General features: G+C 39.0%; 1 protein-coding gene across 1 annotated transcript in view; it reads right to left on the minus strand.

The window, feature by feature from the left end:
• Positions 1-26,739, minus strand: part of LOC126366633 (uncharacterized) — a 341,274-nt gene that overhangs the window by 216,888 nt on the left and 97,647 nt on the right. The window contains exon 3 of the mRNA XM_050009822.1: positions 14,371-14,506. Within this exon, the coding sequence (XP_049865779.1) occupies positions 14,371-14,506 (136 nt within the window). The remainder of the gene's footprint in view (positions 1-14,370; positions 14,507-26,739) is intronic.

Here is a 26,739-nt window from a genome sequence, read left to right on the forward strand (position 1 = left end):
AAACTTACAAAATGAAAATTAGAACAAAAATGGTCCCGTGCGCGCTATCGCTCGGTATATATCAAGCTTAATATACAGCCGCAGTCGCGTTTCAAACTCTTGAGTACACAAATCGGATTGCAACAACCCGGTTGTAAGGAAAGAATGGAATTATACTTCGTGCTTCGTTCTCGAGATTAGTAACCTGTAAGATGATAAGCTTGAACACAATGTAGTAACGCATAGTGACACCATTCATTGCACACATAGTTGAAAGCATATAGAAAAAAAAAATAATAACAAAAGTAATTCTTTTTTTTTTTTTTTTAAAGGGTAGTCTTATATTGTCTGCCCCACTCGGATAGTCTCCGCGCGCTTCATTCGCTTTTGTGTGCTCCGCCATTCTGCACGGTTCAAATAATTGACCTATAATTCGAGAAAAAACTCTTAGAATACAATAGTTTTACTAGCTAATAATGTCCAAAAGACACAGTGAGGATATTGGTGACGTGAATCACATTAACAAACGTCTAAAAACATTAGAACGCATGATAATGCGTTCACGAAGACCTCGTGCTCGAGTTATTGAATCATCATCGTCGGAAGCGTCGTCACGGGAACCATCGCCTACTTCGAAGAACCTACAAGGTATTTAGTACAAACTTACATAATTTTCGTCAAGTTCGATATTTAAATTTTTATTATGTACGGCTTCGTCAGACACTTTAGGTGTTTATCTCGCCACTGCATAAAACAAGGTCAAGGTCAAAACATGACCAACAATCTGCCTGTTCTAAATTCAAATTTCGTTACGTTGTGCCGTAGCACAATCGGCAATCGGATAACTCTTTGGGAGTTTTTCCACCGCCACAACGTGCTCAGATTCAAATATATAATTATATATTATATAAGTACCTAGATACTTATAACCACATACCTACTATTCTCAATCGGTTGACTCTCTGGGAGTCCTCCACGAGTACGGTATAGGTATAGATATTTAGGCACCTTTTTTGTTCACACGAATAATTCCTCAGGAATTAAAATATGTTTGCGTGTTTTTCTATGGGAAATACACCTTACATTAATTTTCGGGTACAGAGACGTCTGTGGGACTATCTCGTAATCTCGGATTTTGCTGACGTATGATTCTGTGGGAGTCATACCACCCTCTAGTTACGACGCGTATCTTTATACGTGTATAATTTTGTCGTCTAGGCGAAGAAAATCGGCGCGACCGGACGGCGTTGATCGTCACTCTACAAGGACCCAACTCTGATGTCGAACCGGGACCGTCCTACGCGGTGGCTGAGAGGACCGCGACCGCCAGTGCCGTCGCCGCCGCCGTGGATGAAGCTCGGGCTACCACGAGTACCCCACCTGCTGCAGAGAACGTCCTCGACAGCGCATTGTTAGAGATTCTCGGCGATGACCCCTCTGCAACCATACAATATGGACCGGATATACATAAGGACCTAGCATCCCGTTTCGAACACCTTGCGACAAATGGGTTAGATAAAAATGTTCGGAAGGAACTGGTCGACAAATATCCTATTCCGGGTAACTGCGGCCTCATCGGCGCGCCTATACTCAACGCCGAAATCAAAGCTGCTCTGCCCGATAGTATGTACAAGAGGGATAAGGCTATTGAAGCCCGGCAGAAACAACTCGCCACGGCTATTACAGTCCTTGGGGCCGCAATGACTGACCACATAAGTAGTGTCAAAAATAAGGATCACGAACTCATTAAGAAATTGATGGACACTGCTCGCCTATTATGCGACATCCAATATGCAGAATCCATCACTAGACGAAACTTCGCAATGTTTTCCCTTAAAAAGGATCTAAAAGAAAACTTAAGTACTTCCAAAGTGGATAAATATCTCTTCGGAGAAAACTTAACCGATACCTTGAAAGCGGCTAAGGCAGTAAACAAATCGGGCGCCGAGCTTAAGGTGATAAACAAGGTGGGGAAAAAATCTGCTGTTCAAACGCAGAAACCTCAGGGAAACAAAGGTTTAAACTGGAAAGCTCCAGCACCGCAGCAGCAGCGCAGGCCTTCGGGTGCCGGGGCTCAGAAAAACCGCGAGCCTGCCACGACGACGTGGGCGAACCGCACGCGCGCCGCCGCCTCCAGGCCGTCGTCGCCGCCGCGCCGCCGCCGCTAGACCCGGTACTGTACGCTGGACAACTAGCACAGTTTTACTCGCAGTGGTCACTTATCACTTCCGACCATAATATTTTGAATACAATTCAAGGTTATAAAATTATCTTTGCCCGACCAGTCGTGCAACATTATGTACAACCGATCCCAAACTACTCTAGCAGTGAAATGCAATGCTTTGAAGAGGCTATTAATAGCCTACTAGGTATCGGCGCCATTTCAGCATGCGAACACTGCGAAGGACAATTTATATCTAGTGTTTTCCTGCGCCCAAAACCTAATGGTCAAATGCGCTTTATATTAAACTTAAAGAACTTGAATAAGTTTATTGACACAAGTCATTTTAAGCTAGAGGATATTCGTACATCAATTAAACTAATGTCACAGGACTGTTTTATGGCCACTGTCGACCTAAAGGACGCCTATTTCTTAATAAAAATTCACGAAGATTCTCGTAAATACTTGAGATTTATGTGGAACAATAAACTTTATGAGTTTAATGTACTACCATTTGGGTTGAACACGGCGCCTTACATCTTTACTAAGTTAATGAAGCCTGTAATCAGTCTACTTAGAGCAGCTGGACATATTTCCACAATATACCTTGACGATATTCAATTGTTAGGAAGATCATATCTTGAATGCTCTTACAACGTGAACTCAACTATTAATCTACTTACCGCTCTTGGTTTTATAATCAATAGGGAAAAAAGTCAGTTGACCCCTTCAAAATCATGTAAATTTTTAGGCTTCATCTTGGATTCACATACTATGCAAATAACTTTGCCCCCCGAAAAGAAAACACATATCAAAGCAGAGTTACAAAAAATCATAAACATTACTAGGTGTAAAATTAGAAAATTTGCTCAACTTATAGGACTTCTTGTGTCTGCGTGTCCCGCAGTGGAATATGGAATGTTATATACAAAACAGTTAGAACGGTGTAAGTATTTAAACTTACAACCTCATGATGACTATGACAGGTATATGAAAATCCCGGAAAACTTACTTTCGGACTTTCAAAGGTGGCTACGTGCTATAGAGAGCCCTGCGCACCGTATTCGAGACGACTGTTACGCGGTTGAAATATTTTCTGACGCCTCAACTACGGGGTGGGGCGCGGCCTGCGGGGGTGACACCGCGAATGGGCCTTGGTCACAGTCGGAGCGCGGGATGCACATTAACTATCTCGAACTGTTAGCTGCTTACTTTGCGATTAAAATTTTTGCAAAACATTTAGAAAATTGTCAAGTTTTAATTCGCATAGGCAACGCTACTGCGCTATCCTACATTAACCGCATGGGCGGGATTCAATTCCCACATCTCACTGACATTGCTAGACAGATCTGGCAATGGTGTGAACATAGGAAAATCTTTATAAAGGCTTCATATGTCCCATCTAAAGAAAACATCGTAGCTGACACTGAATCCCGACGTTCACATCCAGACATAGAATGGGAGGTAGAAAACTCTACTTTTGACCAGTTAGTTTCACAGTTTGGTTCCCCAGACATCGACCTGTTCGCCAGTAGACTGAACAAGAAATGTGAAAAGTACGTATCTTGGCACAGGGACCCTGACGCCTTCGCTATCGATGCATATACGATAAGCTGGAAGAATCTATATTTTTATGCCTTCCCACCGGTTTCGATGATACTTAAAACACTGCGCAAGATTATCGCCGACAAAGCGACCGGTATCATGATCGTCCCGTTGTGGCCCACACAACCTTGGTACCCAATTTTCCGCAGTCTTTTGACGTCCCATATTTTTGAGTTCAGTTCAAATGACCATGTAATCGTTTCTCATTCCAGCAGGAGGAACATTCACTCGAACCTTACCCTGGCTGCCGGAATATTATCCGGGCAGCACTATTGCGACGGTCCGTACCAGCCTCGGCAGTAGATATAATGATTAGTTCTTTAGCTGATTCATCTTTTAAACAGTACAACACCTATATTAATAAATGGTATGATTTTTGTAAACAAAATAACACACCTTTATACGATGCATCAATATTTAAAGTCATGGAGTTCCTTACTGATTTATATAATAGTGGCAATCAATATGGTTCGTTAAATTGCTGTAGAGCAGCCTTGTCCTTAATTTTAGGACCCAATATATCGACGGATTATCGTATTCAAAGGTTCTTCAAAGGTGTGTTTAGGCTAAGACCTACTATTCCCAAGTACGATATCACTTGGGACACTGGGTGCGTGCTAGATTACCTGGCTCTCTTGTACCCTAACGAGGCCATATCAATGGAAAAACTTGCAAAAAAAATGTGTAACATTACTGGCACTGGTTACCGCCCATAGGGTACAAACCCTGTCGAAAATAAATATTTATAACATTAAGATGTTTCCAGATAAGATTGTTATCAAAATTTCAGATCTCATCAAAACTTCGAAAGTCGGTACGAATAATCCAGTCCTTACCTTACCTTTCTTTCTGCAAAAACCTGGGATTTGCCCAGCCAAGTCATTAATTAGCTACATAAATAGAACGGCCTCAATTAGAGAGTCAGATTACCTTTTTATCAGTTTTAAGCGGCCTCATAAAGCCGTCACCACACAAACACTCAGTCGTTGGATTAAGTCTACACTGAAAGATTCTGGTGTGGATGTGTCAATCTTTTCAGCACATAGCACGCGCCACGCTGCCACATCCCAGGCATATAGCGCAGGGGTTAGCATTGACCAGATTCGAAAAACTGCTAGTTGGAGTCAAAACTCCACCACGTTTGGAAAATTCTACAATTGAACCATCATGACCACAAACGAGGCAGAGTTGGCTCGTGCTATATTAAATAATAATTTGTAATTTTATTTAGTTTGTAATCATCTAGACACATTATAATAATAAGTACTAGACAATTATACATTTCATCTACACTTCGTTATAGTTTTCTTTACTGCGATATTTCCCGAACCTGCTCTCAACATCTACATTGTGTTCAAGCTTATCATCTTACAGGTTACTAATCTCGAGAACGAAGCACGAAGTATAATTAACGGTTAAACGAACTTACCTGTAAGTGAAGTTCTATCGTAATTATACGAGTGCTTCGTTCGAAGAGATTAGTAACCCCCGCCCGCCCTAGACCCCAAATCTGTTCTGCAAATATCGCAAACAGAGCCCTAAACTAATGAAGCGCGCGGAGACTATCCGAGTGGGGCAGACAATATAAGACTACCCTTTAAAAAAAAAAAAAAAAAGAATTACTTTTGTTATTATTTTTTTTTCTATATGCTTTCAACTATGTGTGCAATGAATGGTGTCACTATGCGTTACTACATTGTGTTCAAGCTTATCATCTTACAGGTTACTAATCTCGAGAACGAAGCACTCGTATAATTACGATAGAACTTCACTTACAGGTAAGTTCGTTTAACCGTTAATAAACCGACAAAAGAACGAAAAGGCGCGCTGCCCGCTTTGTGGTAGCCTCCACTACTCGAGGAACTTAAGCCTCCTCTTGCTCATAAACTGGTGTTTATTTACTGTTACTATATTATACACAAAACGTTCGCTTCTTCCTTTTTGATGCGAACAGCAAAGGACTGGAACTGTCTGCCGTCGTCTGTTTTTCCAACTCGTTATAATCTGGGAGTCTTCGGCTAGAGTGAATAGGCATTTGATAGGTAAGCGTGATCCACCCTTAACCACATCATCACGTATCTTCAAGAGAGATTGGATATCCCTGATTTAAACGCGGTAAAAACCCGTTATTATGTGTTTTAATTAGGTTCTTGTAGTTAATGTTCTATACGTTATTCTTCTAAATTCAATGCTTACGGCACATAATATATCATCCTGTACTTATACGTAATTATTTTGTACATATACCAAGTAATAGTCGCCAAAACGAATGAAACTCCGAATTAAATTTGATTCTAAACATCTGCGATCCAAGGCGGGCGTAATCAAGAAAATTGAATTACCTCTCATTTAGCAGGTAAATAACTTCAGTGAAAGGCTTTAGCTAGAAATGGAAGATTTAATAGGCTATTACTCGACTTTTTTATCTTTTAAGCACTCACTTACCTCACCGCATCTCGGAAATAAAGCTGTCTCAATTGTGAGCGGTTCAAACAGCCACAGCAGCTTATTTTGTTTATTTTAAGTCTATTTTTTGCTGTCTACCTCCATTTTTGTGTTTCGTTCCAACTCGGTTTTAAATACTGAATATTAACTTTAATTGAACAGCGCTTCAGGAAAGTTGAAAAAAGGTTTAAATAGGTTAGCCTGCTGATTACGTCTCTTTCTTTTTCGGCGGATGAGTAAATGACAGGTGTAACTGCTGGAATCAACAATTATGCCAAAAGTCAAAGTTATAACTGATAATTTGAAGACCAGGTCAATAGTACTTTTAACCGGCGAGCATGCATAAAGTCTTTGAGGAGTGTGGAAGAAGCGAAGGTAATGTGTCAGGATCGTAGTAAGTGGAATTCCCGTAGAGTGGAGTAAGTGGAACGGCCTCCGTGGTCCAGTGAGCGTTAGACTCACGATCCGGAGGTCCCGGGTTCGAATCCCGGTGGGGAAATATCACAAAAGTTACTTTGTGATCTCTAGTTTGGTTAGGACATTACAGACTGATCATCTGATTGTCCGAAAGTAAGATGATCCGTGCTTAGGAGGGCACGTTGAGCCATTGGTCCCGGTTACTACTTACTGATGTAAGTAAGTAGTCGTTACATGAGTCATGTCAGGGGCCTCGGCGGCTCAATAATGGGTTGATGAGGTTGGTAATCCACCACACAACTTACACGAGAAAAAAAGAGTGGAATTCCATGCTTTCTACCTACCCCAACGGAAAATTAGCGTAACATGTCATTTGTGTGTAAATGGAATACATGACGAAAAAGGCGTAACTAGGTAGTACTTAGGAAATCATTATCATCATCACCAGCCCATTAACGTCCCGGCCCCGGCCCCAGCAGTGGCTGGGGCACGGGCCTTCTCTATGGATGGATAGGGAGATCGGGCCTTAAACCACCACGCGGGCCCAGTGCGGATTGGTGGTTATTAACGACTGCTAATGCAGCCGGGACCAAGGGCTTAACGTGCCTCCCGAAGCACGGAGGAGTTCGAGATGAAAACTTTTTTTTGGTCACCCATCCTATGGCCGGCCTTTGCGAAAGTTGCTTAACTTCAACAATCGCAGACCGAGCGCGATAACCGCTGCGCCACCGAGCTCCTCAATTTAGGAAATAAAAAATCAAAACCCAAAGCAAATCGCACGCCCTTTTGCAAACCCACTCAAAACACAACAAACACAAAAAGCTTATCCTCTCAAATAAAGTCAAGTTGAACTAAAGTTGGAAAGTCAATAGCGAACTAGTGAAAAGGTACATCGTTACGCCGTAGCTAAGACAAGATAAATAAGAAGCAGATGAAAAGGCTGAATTTTGAAGTCAAGTCTGAATAAAACAGAACTGGCATAAGTCTGGTTGTTCGGGTCTTGGTGTGTGAACTGTAGTTGTACTAGATGGTGAGTGGTCTATATTTTTACAATTGTTAAAATACCTAGTCCTAGACCTATAGTATGGCTTTGTAATAGACTACTCTGGGCGCCATCCCACTTGCGTCAGATGGAGTACTGCGGGGCGGAAGGCAAGAGGGAAACACGAGTTTCATTTGAATTTGGAATATTAACCACGAGTTAATCATGATAAAATTTTTGAATTTGGAACATATATCATAAAGAATTAATAATATAATATAAAAGTAAAGTTATGTTTGATTTTAAGTCGAAGCAACTAAAATTTTCGAAATAATATCAAATGTGTATAAGACAGTGTACTCGATCGGGTTACTGATTCACGATACTTCTTATCTAACATTCCCCTTGTATAATCATAATCGATCCCAATTTCAAACACCAACAAGAACTTTTGGAGCCAAATAAGGGACCTTCTCCACTACGCGACCGGGTATCGCTTCGGATATGCTTTATTAGGGTATGAATACCAGTAATAGACGTTTGACCATTTTTTGACGATCTTATCTCATTTCATGAAAGTTTAGACACGTTTTAAGAAAATTAACAAGTTGTGTGTGCATGTGCGTGTGCGTGTGCGTGTGTGTGTGTGGGTGCGCGTGTGGGTGCGTGTGTGTGTATGTGTGTGTGTGTGTGTGTGTGTGTGCATGCGTGCGTGCGAGTGCGAGTGTGTGTGTTGTGTGTATATGTCTGATGTGTGTATTGGCCTTTAACATACAAGAATGGAGAATGCTAGATCGACAAGACCGTGGCTAGTGATGAGAATGTTGTCATCATTATATCGCGTGAGGGGGAAGGTTGCTAAAGCAAACAATAAACTACAATGTAGCAGTAGCTATGTATACCTTTCCTATTTAGTCGGTTAGTCTTGCCACAGTAAAGAGATAACAGATTAAACATAGTGTGAACTTGAGACCCTTGGATAACATTGACAGGAGTGCACTTGGGATTACCAAACGTGACATGTAAAAAAAAAGAATAAAGAAAAAAACGGTTAGTAAAGAAACTAATAGTGTGTCTATAAATGTATTGAAATAATAATATAATCTTTAAAAAGTTATGCTTGTAAAGATTGCATCAAATTGTGAATACGGTTAGGCAGCAATTACCCACACTGGTCTATACTTATAGCAATGTTAATTCGTTGTAATTTTAGTAGATATAAATATTAACATATAAGTTTCAAAATGGGAGTTATGTTGCTCTGCCAACAAACTATTTTATAGTTTGGCGGAACTTTTTTTAATGTAATCTTATATAAAATTTGCTATCTAGAAAAAAACCTGTAAATTTTATTTAATTACACTGTGGTTTTCGTTTTGTAATCGCATGCAGCTAGACTAAGCTCCCTGTTGTTTACCATCTCATACATTCTCCACTTACAACAACTGTCAAAAATTACGTTTTCATAGGATACTGCGTTATTTCTTAGTACAGCTACGTGTTAAAAAATCCTCGCTCCATAACCTAATGTGTTTAGAGTTCCGATGTTCAAAAGAAAAACGGAAACCTGATAGCATCATTTTGTTGTCCATTCGTCTGTCCGTTTGTCTCTCAAGACCCTTTTTCTTAGGATTGCATAGAAGTACATAACATACATACATACATAGACAACCTATATACGTCCCACAGCTGGGCACAGGCCTCCCCTCAGTCAACCGGAGGTTGTATGGAGCACACTCCCACCACGCTGCTCCAATGCGGGTTGGTGGATGTGTTTTTACGGCTAATAGCCGGGACCAACGGCTTAACGTGCCCTCCGAAGCACGGAATCATCTTACTTTTTCGGACAATCAGGTGATTCAAGCCTGAAACGTCCTTACCAAACAAAGGACAGTCTCACAAGGTGAATTCGACAATGTCCCCATTGGGAATCGAACCCGGACCTCCAGGTCGTGAGCCTAACGCTCGAACCACTAGACCGCGGAGGCTGTATAGACAAACAGGTATCAAGTTAAAATTAACATTTTAATACTTGTGTCTGCGGTAGAAGGTGCAAAAAAAAAGCAACGCAATCCCAAGATATGCACTCTGTGTGCGAGTAGAAGTCGTACTTGACCGGTTTCTTCACTATACAATCTTCCCAGTTTATGACAGTACTCCCGAGGTAAACCGCGAACCACAGAATAATAACATGTGGAAAAACACAGGTGTTTTAAATGGAAATCCCGGAGGCCTTAGGGCCGAAAATACTTCAAGATATTTCGGAGTTTCCTACCGGCTTAAATTGGTTTCGGGGTTATTTTCTCATGTTTCCTTTTACGTGCCTGGTAATGTGGCAGTAAAATGTTGAACTACAGTACTTTGCTTACACTTTTTACTTTGTAATCAAACTAAAATTATTGTAAAAATCACCAAATCTTTTACAGACAATGTATATGTTTCTATTACCACTGATATTAAAAATTTACTTTGGATAGTTTTAAAACCGTGTTAAACAGAAACTTTGTTAATAAAGTTACTAAGAAGACAGGAATGCTCGGGAAACAGTATTAGGTAGCTAAGTTACTGAAATCGTATTACAACACTTTCTAAGAACATCTAGAGCCCTGTGGCGAGGTTTTTATTGCAACTTTTCCTTGGCTACACAGGTTGAGAAGCTGCAATACTTTTAGTCGGACGACACGTTCGACACAAAATAAATTTCCGTACATAAAAACTGATGATTCAAAGTGTAACTATATTACGAATTGAATAAATATTTTTTTATTTTGAGTTCGCCACAGTAAATATGAAATAATCCATACAAATAACGCACGGACTAGTAATTCGAAAAACAAAACAGCTTCAGCGGGCTTAGCACCGTAAGCATGCGACTCTTTCTCGCCGCGACAGAAATCACCTGTCTCTTTCTGTGCAGTACTGTGAGAGAGTGACTTCGTCAGTGCCTTCGGGCAAGTCTGGAGCCAAGAGAAAACCAATAAAAAGCTTCGTTAGCACGTCACACATGTTTGTATTTGTTTAGAAAACAAATAACCATAAAGGTACTATAATTACCCATAGAGCAACACAGACCTCCGCTGCTAACTATTTGCTAATTACCATATCAAATAACCAGCCACTCTGTCTAGTTGCACTAAATATTTTTATCAGCAAACTTCGACCTGTAACTTTGGTCGTATAAAAAAGTCCCGTCCGAAAGGGAGCCTACTAAATTAACTATATTCAAAGGAATGGGATGTTTCAATTCGCGATCCGCAATAAGTTTGCCCATAAAAAATTCCGGCATGCGAAAAAGCTGACCGCAAAAAACGGACGGGAAGATATAAATTTGTTCTCATTACATCTATGTGATGGAAAGCGCGGGTTGGGACTTGGGACCCGAGAATAAACGCTTTATTCTGCTTATTTCACATGTGTATCATAAAATGTGGTCGTAGCTAGTTAGTGATGTTGGAAATTTGTTTCAGGAGCAAAGTCAAGTGAACTGGAGTAGCCTGCTGCAGTCTCTGTTTTTTCAATACACTGTAACCTTACAGATTTCGAGGCTAGAGGGTATAGAATAGACGTTTGTGGAATCGTGTCGTATCTTGCGTATTTTTTATTACGTAACTTATTGTAGATTTGCCGCAAATGACATCAATTATTTGGCCAGACCACATCGTCCCAAACAGTAGCTTGTGGTCAATAGTAAATCCTAACATGAAAATTTTGATAAGAGTGGTAGAAGAGAAATGGTGTGTCAGGATCGTAGTTAATATTCTTTCTTTTTTTACGTGACTTATTGTTGATTTGTCTCAGATGGCATTAACTACTTGGCCGGACAAATGGGCAGCGCTGAAAGCTCTCACCCGGAGTTACTACTCTGCCGACACCAACAGTATGTGTAAATCCTATGTAGAATTAAAAATGAGTATTTACAAAAATACGTATACTCGCGTCCTTAGCAGGACTAAGTCAAAGTTACGATGGAGAAATTACGAGATATGAATACGTCCTAATAAGTACGCATTTTGCGCGCGTTGCGTGTTCTGGAGTGGAGACTGTGTCCTGGAAAACGCAATGCGGGTCGACCCCTGACAACATGGCGGGACGACTTGCAGGTGCAGGATAAGCTCAGCCTTACGTATTCAGGCGCTTCCAGACCTGGAAACGTAAAGCTGATGCTATCCACAAAGCTTTTGGCTTTGTGGCGCGCCTCGGGAGAGTCCTATGTCCAGCAGTGGACTGCAATGGGATGAAGAAGTACATATTACCAGCGTCGTGGCTCGCGCCGCGGCTTATGCTGAGTGAGGCCCTTTTATAAAGGACACCACCACCATCGTTGACCAGTCCATACACTCAATTATTTGTATTTCTCGTGTATGTTGTTTTTATTATGTGTTTTGTTTGATTGTAAGTTGTGTGTTACTCCGTGTTTTAAATTATATATTTGTTTTGTATTTGTTACTTTGGTGTCCCTTTATAATAAACGTTTCTTTCTTTCTTTCTATTATTTTGTCACCTCAAAAAGAAGCGGCAAAATTGACTACAAAATATTCGATCAGGCCGCCATTTGCCATTTACCTTGATAAGAGTCTTATTGTAATTATTTATTTTTATTTTGGTGGAATAAAGTGTAATTGTATTGTATTGTATACTCTATACATTCAATGTTTACGGTCCACATAATACACAATTCTGATGAGCAAGCAAGTTTCTCGATCAATGGTCTTCGCTATGCAAATATCACAGCTATAACTCCCGTTATATTGATGACTAATGGGATTCTAGTTTACTTAAGTTTTTGTTTATCTGGCGTTTAGTATACCTGTACATATACTATGATGAATCAAAACATTACAGGCGATGGGCTCATCAATCGAACGATATCCTTTTTTCTCATAAGTATAGAACTCATCGCAAAAGTTATAGAATTGAAAATAATTTAAAAAATATAAATATAATTTGTAATATTTTGGTTCATTATGTTAGAAGGGACAATACTCTTTTCTTCTACCGGTTCTTAAATCGATAACATATTCGTTATTTTCAGTACCCACTCTTTGTATCAGTATGATTATTTGTTATTTATAATTCCAGTTTATATTACATACAAACTTAAACACAATGGTATTTCAATTGCAGATGGTGGAAGGAAAGTGAAAAATGAAGAGAGTGACCTTTTCACAAAAATAGTGTTTTATGAGTTTACTCATCATATCCATCTTAGGACTTCGTATCAACAGTGGCTGCAAGTTGTCTTTGATTACTTGTGGCTCTGCCCACCCCATTTGGGATTACGGGCGTGAGTTTATGTATGAGTTTACTGACAGAAGCAGGCCTGTCCACATACACAGCACCGGATCACGAGTTGACGCGAAAGCCATCCATCGCTCCCTTCGCGACAAATACAATTTCTAAATATAAACTCAACCCGATAAGTTATACAATCATACCAAAATAGAGCTGTTATTTTGGTAGCAATTGTGACTTCTAAGCACGAGGTGAGAGGTCGCGAAAGTAGCTATTCCAAAATTTCAACTGAATACAAATGGCTTCATTACGAAGGTTTAGGTATGAGTGAAATCAATCTTTTGAAGGTACGGTTTGGTAGAGATATTCGTTTGTACTTATACGTGTGTGTTAACTGTTAACACAACATATTTTACTGCATCTACAGCGTCCGAAGGACGTAATATACGATCCCGACGACCCGATTACTCTAGCCATAGAGGCAGCCAATCAGCTCGCGACACCAAACACTTCAGGACCCCGATACCGACCGATACCGATCCCGCCGGCGTGGTCGACGATTTCCCTCATTCAGCGCTTATCGCTATCGTCCCACTAGGGTCGATGAATTCTGTCAAGTATTTTTCCTCCCAGACGACGCCCTAAGCCGAGGTTCGCGCCCAACTGGGCACCCTCAGGCCTGTTTTCTTAAACGTTGTACCGGGTGAGAGCCTTCAGCGCTCCCCATTTGTCCGGCCAAGTAGTTAATGCCATCTGCGGCAAATGTACAATAAGTCACGTCAAAAAAAACTGCGTCTATAGAACGGTATTTCTCCACCCCGCACCAATTCGTATCGGGCGCCGACCTTACCATCTGGGTGTGTACTCCGCTAAAGAGTAAGGGAGAGCGCGCGCGTATGTATGTTTCGCTCGCAAGCACGTGGCAAGGCGGTACACAGTAAGAACCAGATTTTGTATGGAACAACCCGGTTGGTTATGAATCGGTATATGGGTCGGTGGTTGCGGTATATGGGTCTGGGCCGTTGGTAATCGGTGGATCGGTGTGAACAGTAACTGAAATCAAATTAACTTTTGACTCCGATTACTTACTAAACTTACTTAATTCTTCTGAACTTTGCTATGTTAATAATGGAGAAGTCTTAAAGTTACATATACTTAATTAACATATATAGGAAATCATATAATTATGATACTAGGCTTAGTGGTATAGTAACGAATATTGAGGGGAGTAATGCAGACCTTGATTCTGAGTTAATATCAAGACAAATTTTCCGTTGCAAAAGTAAAAAATTGAAAATAATTAAAAAAAAAAACTTTGCGCCGGGAAATTCCACTTGATATCAACTCAGAATCATGGTCTAAATCATCACTCAAAGTTTTCGTTACGATGTCACTAACACTCTATATAAACATAGAACATAGTTTGATGAAATAATTATGTAGGTAGTGTAAAAACACGCTTTTGACATGCACAAAAAAGTATAAAGGGCTCTCACCCGGTACAAAATTTAAGAATTAACAGACTTGAAGATGCACAGTGTATACTCACCAACAACATGTATGAAAGCCGACCGGACTTGTGTGTGAAATGAGGGCGCGTCCGCTGACACCTCACAGCGATACCTCCCGGCCAGGGCGCGTGTTGCCTCCCTCAACACTACCTGGTGCGACGATGACCTCGACACCTGCAACAATACAGAACATAAAAATAATAACAATAATAAAAATAATTAAAAAAAAGTTTATTTATGTAAAACCTACGAAAAACCTACTAAAATATACACACAATAATATTTAGTTGGAAACATAAAGGCCAAAAACCCAAAGGCCAGGGTTCAAGTGAAAATTTATCCAGAGGGCAACACAAACCAAATACGATCTCCGTGGTCCAGTGGTTGAGCGTTGGGTTCACGATCCGGAGGTCCTTGGGTTCGATTCCCGGTGGGGACATATTAAATTACTTTAGTTAGGACATTACAGGGTGATCACCTGATTATCCGAAAGTAAGATGATCCGTGCTTCTGATGGCACGTTAAGCCGTTGGTCCCGGTTACTACTTACTTCATGTAAGTAGTCGTTACATGAGCCATGTCAGGGGCCTTTGGCTGCTCAATAGTAACCCTGACACCAGGATTGATGAATATGGTACTCCGCCTCACAACCCACATGATAGAAGCACAGATCTTAAGACATAAACTCACGTCTGTTTCGACTATGGAATTCCATTTGAATCGATACTGACATACTTCTCTTGCTTCTTCTACATTCATCATTCGTTTCATACATGCACGCCGGTGAGCCGGTATGCCGGCGGTGGTAGGAGGGAGTTTAGGTATGTGTACCTATGTATGTATCTTTAGCAGAACAAAACATCACCAGAGAAACTTTTATGAAGACTTTACATTTTTATCTCACACTGTAAATTATTATTCTGTGTGTACTATTTATATAAGTAGCTGTATAATGTTAGGTTATGTATATAGGTTGGGATTCTCTTAAAATGCATAAATGTTTTTGTCATAATTTTAATTATCATAATCCTTTTCGCATAACGTTTTAAAGCATAATAGTACTTTCCCATAATAATATCTAAGAATACTGGTTTGTTAGGTATAACTTATTTTTGGACTAATATTTGTTGGTATAAATTATAATTCATCATCATAATTCTCTTTTAGAATAATAGTGTTTTGTCATAATTTTTACAAGGCATAACAGTAGGTTAGGGTGCGGCGCCTAAGCCGCCAGTATGTTTATCTTACACACGAAAAGTATAGTGAATGATCACCAACAGCATGAAATAGAGTCAAAAAATATAAAAAGTCACAATCATGAATCAAATGCAACCAAGGAAAAAGTAAGTTTCGGAAATGTTCAAAATTGTGCCAAAACTTTTCTTATTCGGAGTATAGTTTTTATGCTTATAATACTTATGCGTATACGTCATTATTGTCATTAATTATTATGCTTATGGTAGTTATGAGTTTCAAAATTATGCTTAAAAAGTTATGACAAATTAATATTATGCGTAACTAATAATAGGACAAGTAACATTATGCCATGGTAAATTATTACATAAAAAATTATGCGTAAAAATAGAGAACCATATAGGTTAGGTATATATTATATTTGTATGTATGTTATATATTTATTTGCATGTATTTTATTGGTAAAATTGTTCTTTATTGGTAATAAGTTGTACTTATAATTTGTACCCGCAATCTTTCAATTTTTTTTTTTTACATTTTTCCTCACCTTATGGTTGTCTGGAAGAAATCGCTTTAAGCGATAAGGCCGCCATTTGCCATGTACTTAATTAAGAGACTTTTTGTAATTATTTATTTTTATTTTGGTGCAATAAAGTGTATTTGTATTGTATTGTATCGTACCCCAACGTAATCTTATGTATAACATCACACACAAAGTCATGACATAAATATACAACTATATCCTTTTGCAAAAAGACAATATTCAACACAATCAGGACATCTTTACAATCAACTTAATAAAATACTAAACATTCATGAAAAGAAAGATAGGGACTGCAAGAAATAGTAGAAATAGTATTGTAGAATGGATCAAAAACTTAACCTATGAGAACACAGAAGCACTGCTGAAATACACTACATAATAACACAAATACACACACACACGCTTACACATACTCACACATACACACACACAAACACACGTGTAGGTGTTAGTGGAAGCTGCTATAATAATAGCAGCTTCCGATCCCAAGACGCTGTCGCATCGTAGGGCTATCACACACACACACACACACACACACACATCTTATCTAATAAGCATTTATATTTATTTAAACGTTGATTTTTTTATCTATTATTTTTGCTTCTATGCTGTTCTGGGAGCAAATAAAAAACATAGAACACGTTCAGCTGCTTGTCTTCCCGGGCATGTCGTAAAAACCGACAGAGGGATCGCGTCCTCTAACATGATGGACTAATGTTATGGGCGATAGGCTGATCCCTTATCACCATAAGGTTCATCATATCCATCTTAGGACTTCGTATCAACAGTGGCTGCAAGTTGTCTTTGATTACTTGTGGCTCTGCCCACCCCGTTTGGGATTACGGGCGTGAGTTTATGTATGTATGTATGTATGTTGATTATTTTTGTTAAAAGAAATAAATAGTACTGTCAAAGATGTAATACCGATTAGGAAGAGCGGGGCTTCCTGACACAGGTCTTTAAATGAGACTTACTAGGAAGTCCCAATAACGAGGTTATATATTGATGTACTATTTAAAGCAAATAAACTATTTTGATTTTTTTTTTGATTTTTGATATCCTAATTGGAATCGTCAGAGGTACATCCATCGGAAGATGAATTACGTACCCACACCTCACCGAGTTTCTGTTCGACTAACGTGTGTGGTGAGCTGTATCGCCATCTCAAATAGTCGAGCCTACTATGTTAGTGGAACTGTAATTAAGATAAATTAATAATTAATTCGTGCAAGGCAGGTACCAGAATTCGAACCGGCTATTATTATTAGTACTATTAACAATCTATAAGGATCCCGTAGCACGGAGATGCTTAGGAAATATTTTTTCAACCCAATTCGGTCTGATGGTTTAGGCGTCAAGAATTTCCAGATATAAACATATCTTTTTTTGACGTGACTTATTGTAGATTTGCCGAAAATGGCAATAACTACTAGGCCAGACAAATGAGAAGCGCTGAGGGCTCTCACCCGGTACAAAATTTAAGACAACAGGCCTGAGGGTGCCGTGTTGGGCGCGAACCTCGGCTCAGGGCGTCGTCGTCTGAGAGGAAAACATTTGGAATTAATCGACCCTAGTAGATCGATAGCGATAAGCGCTGTATGAGAGAAATCCGCCACGTCGGCGGGGTCGGTATCCGGGTTTTGAAGTGTTTGTTGTCGCGAGCTGATTGGCCGCCTCTATGACCGATACTTTTCAGTACCGTCCTTAAGCAGGATGTATTTGGAAGCCAAATAATCATAATAATATCATATTAGTATTGATGTATGGAAAATATTTTGCCCATAAGTAGTCACTATACTGGAATAAGATGGTATTGTGCGTTTTAATACTAGAAATAGAAATTGTGTGAATTATCGTAGCAGTTGAGTGTTTTCAAAACAAGTTAAACACTTCAATGCGTCTTAAGGCAGCGAGCCGTGATTAAAATGAAGTTTTCAGGGTTCCTCAGGTTGTGAACAAGCATTTTAACACACGCACACACACACACACACACACAGCTGCACAGCTGGACACTTCTATGTCTACTATCCATTTCAATGGAACTGTAAGGCCCTTTTATAAAGGACACCACCACCATCGTTGACCAGTCCATACACTCAATTATTTGTATTTCTCGTGTATGTTGTTTTTATTATGTGTTTTGTTTAGTTGTAAGATGTGTGTTACTCCGTGTTTTAAATTATATATTTGTTTTGTATTTGTTACTGTGGTGTCCCTTTACAATAAACGTTTCTTTCTTTCTTTCTTTCTAAAGGTCATAGCCCACTTACACGACTCTGCTCTAACATCGCCCTAAACTAATACTCTAAGGACCCTATCTCACTAGAACACCAAACGAAATATATGGAGTTATACATAAACAGGGTGTTAGTTACATAGTACCGAAAACGAGGGATGTTTCAGACCATGACATTGAGTTAATATCAAGTGGAGTTTCCCATCGCAAAATTATAGAATTGAAAAAAAAAATATATAATAAAAAAAACCAAAATAAAAAAAAAAACAAATGTCAATAATCAAAATCAGAAAATCAGCGTTGTGGCACTCCCTCAATGTAAGAGTGTCACAACATCTTGCTGAGCTGATGTCCCTTTTTAGAGATAAGGTTTTAATTCATTATTTTGTTCATTTTTCTATTGTGTGTACCACCTACTTGTTTCTAAATAAATGTTTTTTTTCTTTCTTTAAATAACACCCGTACCTACTTGTATGGCTACCGTACGTACTTGTACAGAGTGTAACTGACATCGGAACTAATAGTGAGAGGGATGATTCAGCTCATTATTCTGAGTTAATATCAAGTGGAATTTTCCATCGCAAAGGTATAGAATTGAAAATAATTTTATAAAAAACTAAAAAAAGACAAGAATTTCGCGACGGAAAATTCCACTTAATATTAACTTAGAATCATTGTCTGAATAATCCCCCTCAGTATTCGTTACGATGTCACTAACACCCTGTATATTAAACATGATTACAATCTTGACATTTAATATAAGGTATTTTTTATCACAAATTCCAATTCAAAAATATCTGTATTGAGTAGATAACATAATTAACACTTTCAATCGTCACCTAAAACCTGCATAGACGAGGGAAAAGCAGCTGCAATAAAAACCGCGACACAATGCCCTAGACGTGCTTAAAAGTATATAAAATATTGTTTTACAACAATTTTACAATGAAATAAAGGATATTAAGTAAAAATATGATAGATTTATTTAAAAAAGACTCACAAATAAACTCCTATAAGTCAAAGAAAGTTAATGTGAACCTCGAATAATGCTAAGCCAACTAAACAAAAGGCGATGAATCTATGAAATGAATAAAAAATTGCAAATTTATGCACCCTAAGACTTTTAGGTAACATTAATCATCTTAAGGAGAAAAAAAGACGTTTAAGCATGTTTATTTTATAATCCTCTTTTCAGTTTACATTCAGAACGAAAGTTACTCACTTTTTTAAGTAAGTATTCCGTTTTTCTTTATGGGCAAATAAAAGATCAATCAAAATTGTACTTTTAGTAAAGCTTTTGATCGCGTCGGCACCTACGTAATTGTTTAGTATTTAATAAGGTAAAAATTTTTACCTTATTAATTTGTTTTTCCCAATGTTTCGGCTGCGTTGTAGATTGTGCTCTCGGGATGACTGGCGAGGGGAATGCTTGTTACGGCATTGAATAAGGAATAATACTACGTATAAAACGGCCTTCGTGGTCTAATAGATAGAGCTTCCGTGGTCTAATAGATAGTGCTCTGGGTTCAGCTTCGTTTAAGACGTATTGCAATATTATGTTCTTTTGTTTAATAAGCCTAGCATGTTTTACATACCTACACAGCCTCTGGTCTATTGATTCGTGCGTTGGGCTCACGATCTGGAATTCCGGGTTCGATTCCCGATGGAGACACTGTCGAAAATGACTTTGTGAGACTGTCTTTTGTTTCGTTAGGACATTGCAGGCTAAATCGCTTGGTTGTCCGAACAAGTAAAACGGTTCCGTGCTTCGGACTGCACGTTAAACCGATGGTCTCGGGATACTAGCTAACAACCCGCAGTGGAGCAGCGTGGTGGATGCTCTATACCCCCGCCAGTTGATTGAGGGGAGTCCTGTGCCAAGCAGTGGGACGTATGTAGGCTGTTAATATTATGTTGCGCGTGTACAATAATGACAATGAGTCGTGTCTGTGTAATACAAGTTTGTATGAAGAGTCCAGGATGTGGTTACGACGAAGGTGTAAGTGTTACTACCCTCACTTCTCTATTACTTATATTTTATCAGATGACACACAACACTTACAGTGTTGCCATACTCGAAAATAGTTTTCTTTGTATAAAATGCAAAATTATTCCGTGTTTTGGAAGGCACATTAAGCCTTTGCTCCTGCCTCCAACAACCCAAGATAATACAAAGTAATTAATTGGTTTGGTGCATTATCGTCTCTAAAATAAAATAAAGAAAATAAACAACAGTACGGAACCAAGTATATTTTCTCCAATGTCCAGCAATGTCCTGCCACCTCTATTGATCCGCCATTGGAAAATAAGTCCGTGTTTACTCTGCGCAACTTCTTTTTATAGACGGCAAACATGCCTAAACTCATGCTAGTAGTTCCTTATAAGGTAGATAGAGCCTCAAGTGATGAGAAGACAATTTACATCCATGTTTGACAGAATTGGAGTGTCCTTAGAAAAGGTTCTACTGAACCTCTACTCTTACCCTGGGCTGCGTGTTTGAAACGATTGATGAGTTTGGAGGAATCTAGAGAAGTCTGTTATCCATTAAATTATAAGGTTAAACGCCGGGAAATCTTTACAGCGCCACCTATATTTTTTTGGGAAACGAAGCCTGAAAAGGTTCTCATTGAGGTATTTAGTGGTACATCTATCGCACGATGAACTAAGTACCCAGGACTCAGTGAACTTTCTGTTAAACCAAAGTTTTTCATTTACTTACTTACATACTTTTATTTTCTTTTAATTTATCGCGTATCAAAATTTAAATACGGAATAAAGTATTTTGTTTTTTAAATTTATTAATAAAAAAGTTTTGTTAACGCGGGAGTAAAAACGAAATCAACAATAAAGGTATTTTCGTTCGGAATTCAAATTCTGTGACACTATAAATCTAATTAATGAATATGGAAATTTGCATTCATTTATATTCTCAAATGTGATGATTGGCGAGGGTCATTAAAAAAATAGAAGCACTTTTATACGTAACTATAATTTCTACCTACCTGTGGAACCTACGTCTCTTTTCTTCCGATGACCAGCAATATCGTGCGACTCACTCTATTGATCCGCTTTTGAAAAACAAAATCCCTCTCAGTGTTTACTCTGTCCAAGCCTCTTCATTTTAATTTCTTTCGTTCTCCGCCTTTATTATCACAATGACAAGAGTTGAATGACCCTTTAGTGGCTGTATCTAAGCCTAGGTACCTATTTATGTTCATGTAAAAGTAAGTACACTTTTGTACGTGTTATAGATTCACCTACGTAATCTTTTAGTGATCTTGTTCATAGAAGCGGTTGACGGATATACATAAACCCACGCCTTTTTTTTATTTAAAAATGTTTATTTCAGTAACTTACACAGTAATGTATATGCTAGGGCTAAGACCTACCTAGTAGGTATGCAAGATACCTGTGTCAGGTGGATTCGCTCTTCAATGTCTATTAACAATATAAAGTGCAGGCGTCTATTTACAATATAACAAGAAAGGCGCTTAATCTACGTATAAATACAGATGAAATAAGAAAGTTTTAATATAAATGTGTGCGTGTGTGTGTCAAAAAATACTTACAATCACTCTCGGTACGAAGTCCAAAGACGGATAGATACTTAGATACTTATAATGAACCGTGTGGTAATAGACGCTAATAGTGAATTCTGAGGTGGATCACAAACCTGAACAATCCTGATGTCAGGGTTACTATTGAGCTCCCAAAGGCTCCTGCTGGCCGGCTGAATACACGGTTAAAATTTTCTTGTCATACCTATTTATACTGTATTCTCTGCAAATAAATTATTTCTGATTTATGATTTTTAAGATATGTCCTAACCGGGATTCGAAACTGGAACCTCCGGATCGTGAACCCAAAGCTCAACCACTGGACCACGGAGGCCATTATGATGATGAGAGGTTATCAGGCCGTATAATGTACACTATACGATCGTCCTTGCTTGCAGGTCAAATAAAATACTAATAAAAAAGTCATAAAAGCTCCCCGTCTATCCTTAAGCCCCAAATAGTCAAAAACTAATTTTATTATTTTTACGAAGAAAAATCTTTTCCCCGGTTTGTCCTTGAATCGTACCTAACGGTCATTCCCTGAGGTGTTATGAATATTCATTTCTGTCGTCCCACGACGCCTCTATGCGGCCAGACTTTGTCCTGACACGGAAAAATTTAATAAATTACAATATTTAGTGGCATTTCTATCAGAGGGAAAAATCTTTGTTAAGTTAGCGGCTGAGAAAATTTACAAGCTAATTAATAGATTTATAATAAGAAGACATGCGCAGAATGGTTTAACTGAATACGGAATATTATTCGGTTAGACTTAAATGATTGCGATTGGGGCAACCACCGTTCTACACGCCCTATCTATGGAGTAATGAAAATAGAGGCGATTACTCCACCGACAAGAGCGCAGCTCTTAAATAGAGAGAGAGAGAGAGAGAGAGACTTAAACGAATATTCGGCCGAACTATCCAATTTCACGTTACGTCTATGGTCAATCCTCAAAAAGAGCCCAGATTTAATACAAGTATATCTCTGTATTAATACAATAAAAATGAGAATTCATTTATGGAATACAAATACATTCATACATCATCATCAGCCGTATGACGCCCACTGCTGGGCATAGGCCTCCCCCAAGGATCTCCACGACGATCGGTCCTGCGCTGCCCGCATCCAGCGGCTTCGCGCTTCATACATAAATACCCGTAATCCCTAATGGGGTAGGCAGAGCCACAAGTAATCAAAGACAACTTGCAGCCACTGTTGATACGAAGTCCTAAGATGGATATGATGAACCATGTGGTGACAAGGGATTAGCCTATCGCCCATAACATAACATAAGTAAAGACACAATTTCTCTGTGCACACATACAGTCATGACTGTCATGAGCAATATAATGTACCCACTTTAGGACTCTGTCCCACTAACATATTTGACATTTAGTGAGACTTACAGTTCAATTTGTCAAAAAAGTTAATGTGACATGGTACCAAAGTGTATACATATTAATGCTCGTGGCCGTACATCGTTAGTGTTAGTGACATCGTAACGAGAACTTTGGAGAATGATTCAGACCATGATTCTGAGTTAATATCAAGTGGAATTTTCCGTCGCAAAAGTATGGAACTGAAAATAATTAAAAAAAACACTAAAATTTTCATGAATTTTCCGATAGGAAATTCCATTTGATATCAACTCAGAATCATGGTCTGAATCATCCTCCTCAGTATTCGTTACACTGTAACCAGTACCCATATGTAACTTATACGGAGTGTAAGTGACATCGTAAGGAATACTGAGGGGAATGGTTTAGCTCATTATTCTGAATTAATATCAAGTGGAATTTTCCACCGCAAAAGTATAGAATTGAAAATTAAAAATATTTGAAAACAAATACATGATTTTGCGACGGAAATTTCTACTTAATTCCAGAATCATCCCCCTCAGTATTCGTTACGATGTCACTAACATCCAGAATACAAACACGTTGATACAAATATTTTGTGAAGACGAATATTTTTACTACAATATTCATCCACATACAAAGCTCTTCACAATATTATTAGCATAGCAAACAAAATACAAACCCAAGAAAACTTCGCAACTAACAATAATCGTATATCCATTTCTGGGCGTGTTTTTATTCGTCAGTAAATAAAAACCGAACTACTCTATAGAAGTCTAATAGGGGGTGATTTGGCAAGCGATGGTCCCCCAGTGAATACTGGTACATCTCTACTATCAACACAGTCATACCTTGTGAGATACGAGATACGAATAGTGTATTCGCCCTCATTTAAGGACTTAGCTTTTTAAAATTCGAGTTCGCTTTTTAAAACTTTCAGAAACAAAGACATGTGAAATGTGTAACTAGAGGAGCTCGGTGGCGCCGCGGTTAACGCGCTCGGTCTGCGATTGTTGAAGTTAAGCAACTTTCGCAAAGGCCGGTCATAGGATGGGTAACCACAAAAAAAAAGTTTTCATCTCGAGCTCCTCCGTGCTTCCGAAGGCACGTTAAGCCGTTGGTCCCGGCTGCATTAGCAGTCGTTAATAACCATCAATCCGTACTGGGCCCGCGTGATGGTTTAAGGCCCGATCTCCCTATCTATCCATAGGGACGGCCCGTGCCCCAGCAGTGGGGACGTTAATGGGATAATGATGATGGTCCGTTTACAAGCACGTTAAGCAATTGGTCCCTGTTACTACTTACTGTTGTACCAGTTCAGGACAATTAGATAACATTTTACAATCAATGAATCTCAATGCGCGGTAAGAAATAGATCTGTCAAAGTACGTAAGCTAGTGTTGTGAAGTTCTTCTTCTGTCATGTGGGATGTGAGGTGGATTACCAAACCCATCAACCCTGGAATCAGGGTTACTGATTCCAGGAAGGCCCAGGAAGGTTGTGACGTTCATTAGCTAGTGATGTATCAGTCGATATTAGTTGTATCGATTCTATTCTAACAGTACGTAAAATAAAACGCGAACACGCGTAAATGCGTGAACACGTGTTTATATATTTTTTTATCATTTTCTTAGCGGTATCCCGTGTTCACGAAGCCCACGAACTTAACCGAAAATTTGACAGGTCCAGTTTTTTTTTTCTCGAATTCGAACAAACAAAGAAGTACAGTGGGTAACAAAGTATTCCCGGTCCGAAACGCCTCGGTCCCTCTGTGTGCACTAAGCTTTTCTGTCGACTTATAAAACTCAATCGCTTGTCGAATCTGATATTTACATATAACTAGCGAGCCAGTCAAGTATGCTTCATTGACGAGTAAAGGGTCGTTCCTAGAATTTTAATATGAGCAAGGAAATGTTAAGGAAATCCAACATATATGCGCTCCAGGGGACGTCCCTCGAATAATCCATTAGATATTTTTAATACGATGACCCAAGTCCCACTCTTTTACAATAGTGTATTTAATCTTTTTGTAAGCCGTGGTAGCCCAGTTGGTAAAACGCTTGCCTCTCACTTTGAGGTCGCAAGTTCGAGTATAGCGCAGGCCTAAATCAATGATTGTCGAAAATGTTTTCAAATTCATGCTCAGCGGTGAAGGAAAACATCGTGAGGAAACCCACATTTCTGAGAAATGCAATTTGAAGATATGTAACTGTAATGGGTTGGTTTTCCTTTCGTGTGTTGGAAGGTCAGACAGGCAGTCGCTTCTGTAAAAAACCTGACCTGTCAAATTTTCAGGTTAGGTAAGTGGACCCTGTGAGAGCGGGATAATCCTAGGAAGATGATGTTTTTAATATTTTTGAGATAAAAAAAGATGTGACGTACAATGTGATGAGAACATAATATTACGTATGTGACGTAATATTATGTAGTCGAATACCCGGAGCTTAGTCTGTAGATTCCAATGTCTACAAGCATTATATTTTTCTATCGTGTGTATTATGAGGTGGATTACCAACCTCATCTAACATGGCTCATGTAACGACTACATAGATAAGTGAGTAGCAACGGAGACCAACGACTTATCATGCCTTCCGATCATCTTACTTTCGGAAAATCGATTGTCGGTTTTATTAAAAATATTACATTTTTGTCACTTTTGAACTTACATAAGTCCACAAACCGTAATGGGGTGGTCAGAACCACAAGCTATCCGCAACCAAGTTTATTGTTGGCCAACTCCTACTAGAGGTTGCCTGAAAGAAATTACTTTGAAGCAATAAGGCCGCCCATTGATCATGAGTTGTGTAAGTTTCTCAGAACTTCTTCGATGGATAATTAACTGTATGGTGATAAGTTATCGCGCCCATCGCAACAGCAATCCCTCTGTAGGTTTTTAAAACATGTTCAATGCGTTCTATTCTTCATACTTATTCTCAGTATAGAAGTGTACATACATAAAATACAGGCACAATATACTTGAACCGATTATTTTAATACGAAACCACTACGAACGTACGGCCTAATTACGCGTACATAGGAGAACGCAGGTTGCGGTCGTACCTGTATAATGGTTCCGTCCCTTCCCCTTACTCAAGCTCGTATTACTCGGATGAAGCTATTGTGAACACCGTAATTGGCCTGCGATGTCTCTGTACACCTGACAGCATACGGTAACTATACAGTAAGCAACTAAAGTACCTATGATGATCCTTTGTAATGCCTCAGAAGGTGCGGTAGACTTTAGACGACGACCGTACAAGGGTTTATTGTTATTATTATATGAGCCTTATACGTGCCTTTTCAAGGATCAAAATGATGTTACTATGCCTGCTTGGCGCGTTACTTCGTGTTTAATTGATTGCGTAATACTCGCTTCGTGTTTGCTGAAAATGTTTGTGACACGCTGTGACGAAAAAGGTAAAAAGCATTAATATGATGTCATATGATGTGTACGATGATTCCCGATGAGGACATTGTCGAAATCACTTTGTGAGACTGTCCTTTGTTTGATA

The sequence above is a fragment of the Pectinophora gossypiella genome, chromosome 5, assembly GCF_024362695.1.
Source record: "Pectinophora gossypiella chromosome 5, ilPecGoss1.1, whole genome shotgun sequence".
Taxonomy (NCBI): domain Eukaryota; kingdom Metazoa; phylum Arthropoda; class Insecta; order Lepidoptera; family Gelechiidae; genus Pectinophora; species Pectinophora gossypiella.